Source organism: Onychomys torridus, chromosome 4, assembly GCF_903995425.1.
Source record: "Onychomys torridus chromosome 4, mOncTor1.1, whole genome shotgun sequence".
In the NCBI taxonomy this organism is placed as follows: Eukaryota; Metazoa; Chordata; class Mammalia; order Rodentia; family Cricetidae; genus Onychomys; species Onychomys torridus.
In genome coordinates this window covers 65,351,165-65,359,435 of record NC_050446.1, presented here as the reverse complement: position 1 = coordinate 65,359,435, position 8,271 = coordinate 65,351,165, and the positions used below count along the sequence as shown (strand labels likewise).

At 37.6% G+C, this 8,271-nt stretch overlaps 1 protein-coding gene across 1 annotated transcript; it reads left to right on the top strand.

The window, feature by feature from the left end:
* Positions 1–359: 359 nt before the first annotated feature.
* LOC118582669 (olfactory receptor 4A5-like) lies at positions 360–1,301 on the top strand. Its single transcript, XM_036185707.1, has one exon. It carries the CDS (start codon positions 360–362, stop codon positions 1,299–1,301), a length of 942 nt encoding a protein of 313 aa, XP_036041600.1.
* Positions 1,302–8,271: the final 6,970 nt, after the last annotated feature.

Below are 8,271 nucleotides of genomic sequence, written 5' to 3'. Positions count from 1 at the left end.
CAGGTCTGTCAGATATAGAGTTGGTAAAGATCTTTTCCCATCATATAGGCTGCTGTGTAATGAATTTTAAATAACTACTTTTAAATGTGAGGGTGACACAGATAACTCTGTCCGCATTTATGTCTAGAGATTCACTGATATTGAGATAAACCTAGTAGTTAGAGATTTATTAATAGAAATGGAATGAAATTGGTTTCAGGGGGAAGCTCAACAGATATTTACTAAATATCTACTATAGGTTAACTACTGTAGAAGACAGTATGTGCATCATGGTAAAATGGTCTAATAGTCTTGTTCACAATTCATGGCAGATCCTACTCTCCTGATCTTTCTCTGAAACAAGCCTGACAGAGAAATAAATGGGACAGAACAACAATGTCACCGAGTTTGTCCTGCTGGGCTTCACTCAAGATCCTGTTGGGCAAAAAGCATTATTTGTCATGTTTTTACTCATCTACATTGTGACAATGGTGGGAAATCTGCTCATAGTGGGGACAGTGATTGTCAGCCCCTCCTTGGGCTCCCCAATGTACTTCTTCCTTGCCTCTCTGTCACTCATAGATGCAGTTTATTCCACTGCCATCTCACCCAAGTTGATTGCAGACTTGCTCCGTGTTAAAAAGACCATCTCCTTCACAGCTTGCATCAGCCAGCTCTTTATAGAGCATTTATTTGGTGGTACTGAGATTGCTATTCTAGCAGCAATGGCCTGTGATCGTTATGTGGCCATCTGTAAGCCCCTGCATTATTTGATTATCATGAATGGACGGGTATGTATCATCTTCTTAGTGATGGCCTGGGTGGGAGGTTTTGTACATGCTTTGTTTCAGGTTCTTGCTGTGTATAAACTTCCTTTCTGTGGTCCCAATATCATTGACCACTTTGCCTGTGATATCTACCCACTGTTGCTACTTGCATGCACTGACACTTACTTCATTGGCCTCTCTGTCATTGGCAATAATGGGGCCATATGTATAGTGATCTTCATCCTCCTCCTACTATCCTATGGAATCATCCTAAGATCTCTCAAGAATCACAGTCAGGAAGGGAGGCGGAAAGCTCTATCCACCTGCAGCTCCCATATCACTGTGGTTTTCCTCTTTTTTGTTCCCTGTATTTTCATGTATGTTAGACCAGTTTCTAGTTTTCCTTTTGATAAAGCCATCACTGTATTTTATACCATTGTCACTCCCATGTTGAATCCTTTAATATATACTTTGAGAAACTCAGAGATGAAAAATTGTATGGGAAAGCTCCTACAAAAACTGTTAAGTCAGAATAGAATAAGACTTTCTTCTTGATGCTCATATTACTAAGCACTATGCAACAACCATGAATAAATTCTAGTAGTGTGTGTTCTATCTTGAACATTCACACTAGTACTTGATATTGTGAAACTACTGTTATTGTGAATGTAATGGGAAAGTATTGTTTTTGTTGTGTTTTCTTTTTCTTTTCTTTTCTTTTTACAATTATTGTGGTTGGGCATAGTATTATTCTTTTACTAGCTACACCTTTTAACAAGTTTTTGACAATTTGTGTATTATAGTTTTATGAAATTTTTAATAAATGACTTTCTTTAAAATTTTGTCATGCAATATATTTTCATTATGATTTTTCTCCTTCCATACCTACTCCCAGATCCTCCTCCTCTCCTACCCACCTTAATCTTCCCTCAACTTTGTCCTACCTCAACTGAACTTTCCAGGCTTTGCTGACTCCCCTTGGGAGCCCCTACCCTTTTGGAAGGGGGGAATGGGGAGTGGGTCTGGGGGAAGGCTCGGGGAGGGAGTGGGAGGAAGATTGAGAGGGGGATCTGTGGTTGGTATATGAAATGAATTAAAAATTTCTTAAATAAAAAAGAAAAGAAGAACAAAATGAAACAAACATCAAAACAAACAAAATCCATTAAGAGAAAACATGCCAAACCAAACAAAATGGATGATACCTCCAGAAATAAAGGAATTTAAACCAAAACAAACCTATGGAATTCATTTTCTTTTACCCAACTGCTCTAGAGCCTGAGGCCTGTCCTGGAGTGTGGTTGATATACCCAGTTACACCCCATTGGAATATATTGTTCTCACCTCTCCCTGCAGGTATCAATTATACATAGCTTTTTGGTTTGTTGTAGAATATTACTTTAAGGTGTGTTACATGTGTTTATGCTGTGGGAACATTTGTTTAATGATACAAAGATGTGTTGCATTCTTCTATGTTGCATTTGTTTACCTCTGTGAAGCTGTGTTACTTTGTATGTCTAAAACATCTGGTGGTCTAATAAAGAGCTGAACAGCCAATAGCGAGGCAGGAGAAAGGATAGGTGGAGCTGGCAGGCAGAGAGAATAAATAGAAAGAGAAATCTAGAAAAAAAAGAAGAAAGAACAAGAATAAGGAGAGGAAGATGCTAGGGACCCGCCATGCATCCACACAGCCAGCCATAGAATCAGAGTGAAAATAAGACATACAGAAGTAAGAAAAGGAAAAAGCCTGCAGACAAAAGTTAGATGGGATCATTTAAAGTTAAGAAAAACTGTCAAGGAACAAGCTAAGGCCAGGCATTCATAATTAGGAATAAGCCTCTGTGTGTGATGTATTAGGGAGCCTGGAATCTGGCTCCTCAAGAGAGCAAAACCTGTGGTGACATTTTACTTGTGCTGAAATATGATATTTTATTTGTATGTTAATAAATAAAGTTTTCCTGGAGATCAGAGGTCACAACAATAAACAGAAGTCAGGTGGTGGTAGCACACATCCTTAATCCAATCATATGGCAGGCAGAGTCTCTTGTGTTCAAGGACACAGCCAAATATGGTGACACACACCTTTATTTCCAGTACCAGCCATAGAGATCTGGAGATCTGTATAGTCAGGCAGTTCGAGAAAGTGTTGTGGCTGGGCTTAAAGCCAATGAAAAGGCAGAACATGAAGGCAATAAAGGCACAGGGTGGACAGGAAAAGCCTCTCTTGGGAAGCTATGGAGAGGTAGTGAGCTAAGGTTAGTTGGCGGCTATTGCTCTGATCTCTATGGCTTGCACTTTTTTATTTGGCTCTGTGTTCCTTATTTAATTAGACTGTTCAGAAATTCGTCTACAAAAACCAACCAACAACATTGGTTAGGTATGGAACTTTGTTTTTCTTTTCATTAGTGGGATTTTGTGTGGCTTGAATCTGCACAGGTAGTGTGCAAGATGTCACAGTCTTTGTGAATCCATACATGCAAAAGTGTCTGGAAAATATTGTTCCGTGAATTCATCTGCCATTGTGGGGGATCAACCCCCACATTTATTTACCCCAGGGATTTTTGAGGAATGGGGGAATAAGAGACTTAGTTAGAAATAAAAAGGGAAACATAGGATAGTCTCGGGGGTGGGGTGGGGTGGGGCTGGATCCTTATCCACAAGCCCAGAATTTTATTCCAAAGGGCTATTTATAACAATGTCAAAGCATGGACCAAAAGACCTCCCCCTTGCTAGTTACAGTCAAGTGTAGACCCTTACAAACACCTGGTACCTAGGCCCACTGTCCAATCATCCTCTTACGCAGACCTGCTGGGTACAGCCACTAGAAAAGCTAGTGGGCTCCACTAGCTCTTTATGTTTTAAAAGAAAATACCTTTGATGCAACTGCATCAAACTTAAAGACTCTCTTAGTCTCATCATTAACATGTTAACATAATTCTAACATGAATATTGCTATACATAGTTATAATTCTCTCAATCTTACATCTTAAAGCAAACTCTTATTAGAACCATTTGAATTTCTTGCTAACAAAACATAGGATAAAGTTCTGATGTATTCACATCAAACTTAGACACTTCCTGAAGGAAAGTCACTTCACCAAATCATGGTGCATCAATATCAACAGGTTAACATAGTAATTCTTTTTTCTTGTAAAATATATCAGAGTTTTAATTGCAGTTAATGGGAAGAATATAGAAGTGTTTTTACTCCATTTTCACAAAGTAGATATATCCTTGCTTCCATCGCCGAGAAGAAATGTATGATGGATGCAGACTCAGCATGAGTTGGTTTGTTGTTAGATGCAGTCCTTGAAAAGTGTCCCCGGAAGATCTGAATGCAATAATGCCTCAATACACACTTAACCCTAGGCCCCAACATCTCTGTCACTATGAGAACAGATTAATTCTAGCTACAATGCCAACCTGTGTTGAATAAGAGCATTCCAGGTCATTCCAGAGAGGAAGGGTATTACACAGAAGAACAGCTTGGAAACATTTCAAAATGTGCTAACATAGTAATTCTAACATAAACTTACTATACACAATTATAATTTCTACAAACTTGTTCACAATATAGCCATTTACACTTTCTTACAAACTGACACTCAAAAAGAATTTCTTAATAGAACTATACGAAACATAACATTAATTCACTCAAGTAACACGAAAATATTTTTAAATTAAATAGACTTAGGAATATTAACATTATAGAGCTACTGTAATAAAAACAGCTTGGTAATGGCATAAAAACCGAAATGTGAACCAATAGAATTGAATTGAAGACCCTGACATTAAACCGCACACCTATGAACATATAATTTTTGACAAAGAAGCCAAAAATGTACCATGGAAAAAAGAAAGCATATTCAACAAATGGTGCTGGCATAACTGGATGTCAATGTGTAGAAGGCTGCAAATAGATCCATATCTGTCACTGTGTACAAAACTTAAGTCCAAGTGGATCAAAGACCTCAACTTAAATCCAGTTAGTCTGAACCTGATAGAAGAGAAAGTAGGAAGTACTCTTGAACGCATTGGCACCAGAGATCACTTTCTAAATATAACACCAGTAGCACAGACACTGAGAGAAACAATCAATCAATGGGACCTGTTGAAAGTGAAAAGCTTTTGTAGAGCAAAGGACATGGTCAACAAGACAAAGCGACAGGCTACAGAATGGGAAAAGGTCTTCACCAACCCCACATCTGACAGAGGGCTGATATCCAGAATATATAAAGAACTCAAGAAATTAGACATCAAAATGCCCAACAGTCCAATTAAGAAATGGGCTATAGAACTAAACAGAGAATTCTCCACAGAGGAAGTTCAAATGGCTGAAATACATTTAAGGAAATGCTCAACATCCCTAATTATCCAGGAAATGCAAATCAATGTGACTCTGAGATACCACCTTACACCTGTCAGAATGGCTAAGATCAAAAACACAGAAGACAGTTTATGCTGGAGAGGATGTGGAGCAAGGGGAACTCTCCTCCACTGTTGGTGGGAATGCAAGCTTGTACAGCCACTTTGGAAATCAATATGGCGTTTCCTTAGAAAATTGGGAATCCATCTCCCCCAATACCCAGCTGTAGCACTCTTGGGCATATACCCAAGGAATGCTCAATCATACCACAAGGACATTTGCTCAGCTATGTGCATATCATCACTGTTTGTAATAGCCAGAACCTGGAAACAGCCTAGATGCCCTTCAACTGAAGAATGGATAAAGAAAATATGGTACATATACACAATGGAGTACTACTCAGCAGAGAAAAAAATGGCATCATGAGGTTTGCAGGCAAATGGATGGAGCTAGGGAAAAAAAATCATCCTGAGTGAGGTAACCTAGACTCAGAAGGACAAACATGGTATGTACTCATAGTAGGATACTAGATGTAAAACAAAGATGACTAGACTGCTACACAACTCCAGGGAGGCTACCTAGAAAATGGTACCCTAGGAAAGACACAGGGATCACCCAATGACAGAGAAATGGATGAGATCTACATGAACTACCTGGACAACAGTGGTAGTAATGAAGGGTAAGGTTTGAGGGAAAGAAAGCTTAGGGGAGCAGGTGATCCCAGCTGGATCAAGAACAGAAAGGGAGAACAAGGAATAACAGACCATGATAAATGAAGACCACATGAGAACAGGAAGAGGCGGAGTGCTGGAGAGGTCCCCAGAATTTCACAATGATACATCCTCTGTAGATGGCTGGCCATGGTTGAGAGAAAGCCTGATCTGACCTAGTCTGTTGATCAGATGGCCAAACACCCTAACAGTCGAGCTGGAACTCTAATTCTATATATTTTCATATGAATTACAAAATCTCTTTTTATTATGGTTTTTCTATATACTTTTATTTATTTGGACTAATAAAAAATTTCTAATTTAATTAAACTTTAGTTAGAAAGAGTTTTCTTTAAATATTTTTCTAGATTAATTAAGTTACTCATAATGTGTGATCTTCTCATGTTGTTCTGAATTGTGTAAGAATTGTATAGTGTTAAATTATCTTAATTTCCATTTTGTTATCACCCATAGTATTTTTATCTGTTTGATGAGAAACCCACAATCTACTTGCTACACATTGTAAACCGGGACAATTTTTATTATTTTAATAATTGTTCCTTTAGGTTGCCCCAAGAGTATTTCCTAGTTTAATGTCCTACCATGTCCTTTATGTTTTAGGTTCATGTTCTTTTTTTTTTGAAGATTTATTCATTTATCATGAATACAGTGTTCTGTCTGCACATATCCCTGCAGGCCAGAAGAGGGCACCAGATCTCATTACAGATGGTTGTGAGCCACCATGTGGTTGCTAGGAATTGAACTCAGGACCTTTGGAAGAGCAAGCAGTGTTCTTAACCTCTGAGCCATCTCTCCAGCCCTATGTTCATGTTCTTATGGGTCTATTTCCAGATTTAATTTGGTGAAGTGAACTTTTTCCTAATTTTATACTTTATTATTAGATGCCAGCAAAGGAGGTTTTGAAAAGTAATAAAATGCCAGGCAGTATTGGTGCACACCTTTAATCCCAACACTCAGGAGGCAGAGGCAGGCAGATCTCTGTGAGTTTGAGGCCAGCCTTGTCTCCAAAGCGAATTCCAGGAAAGGCACAAAGCTACCCAAAGAAACCCTGTAACGAAAAACCAAATATATATATCTTATTCAAACAACATATCCACAATATGATAGCTTTGGCTGGTGGTGTGCTAACTGTGTAGGTAGTTTAGAGAAAAGCTGATGTCTTGATCTGAGTAAATCTTTTCTTGGGGGACAGGAAAACTATCTTTCTGCTGGCTCTAGGAACCATCAATAGTTTTTTTCTCAGTTTATTTCATCATTCAGAATTTTCACATTTGTCCTTTGAGTTTGTGTAATTTGTGTTATTTTAATTACACTTTAAAAATGCTTTTAATCCTGAATTTTTTAGAGACCATTACAAATATGTAAGGAAGTTAAGCCATAAATTTAGATACTTTATCTGGAATCTTTGTACAATGTGATGAATTGTTTATTTCTTGGATTTGTTAGATAAAAATGATATCATCTGAAATAAGTCTTTTCATTTCCAACAATTTCTACCCAATATTTATAAAATATCTCCTCATAAGGCTGATATATTAGTTAAAATTGAAAAATCAGAGTCATCATTTGGAAGATACTTCCTAGTTTATTTCATGGAGGCAATCAAAATCTATTGATAAAGCTCCTCAATAACAAGCCTTTGGGTTTATTTTAACTGGCCATACCCCCTCACAGAACCCTTTAATCTGCACTCTGAGAACCCAGTAATGGCCAGTGTCCTGGAGAAGCTTTATCATGGAAAAGCCATGTTTTGTTGCACACAACTGAATCACCATCAGTATAGAGGGATTTAGGAGTTGTTTACATGATCTGCAGAGAAAGGAGTCTTCTTAAATATGATGCTAGGTTTCTCTTCAACGTATTTGTGGTAATTATAACAGAAATATGAATTAATGCTTCTGTTATCAGTAATAGAGTCTTTTGGAAATACAAGCTCTATGATATATTATTTATAAATACATGTAATAATAGGGAGTTTGAAATTTATATGGAATGAATTACTGAGTGAAAATTTTATGCTTATACAAATCTAAAGTTAGTTTTCTTTGTAATATTAAAAAATAACTCTTCGCAAATGGCATGCTCCTATACTTATACTACACTAAGGACTCCACCAGAAAATCTTAGTTATGAAAACAATTTTCAATTAAGTAACCCCTTGTCTCCCTACTTGCATTGAGCTACACAAATTCCCTCAGCAATAGCATGAGATTTCCCTGCCCCTTGCTGTAATCAAATTTAGACAGTTTCTTTTCAGATATGTTCCTAGTTTATCCAGACATGAAAAATAGAAGGGTTGCTCTGAATGGAACTGGTTTTGGGTATGTACACAAAACAGCAAACTGTAGCCTCTAATAACCTTTTAAGGAGACTTTCCTATTTACCGTTTTATGCCTATGCATAATTGGGCATGCATGCAATTAAAAACAGA

What these genes read in the sequence shown, in the direction of transcription:
- LOC118582669 (XM_036185707.1), top strand. Translation starts at nt 360, where the DNA reads ATGGGACAGAACAACAATGTCACCGAGTTTGTCCTGCTGGGCTTCACT.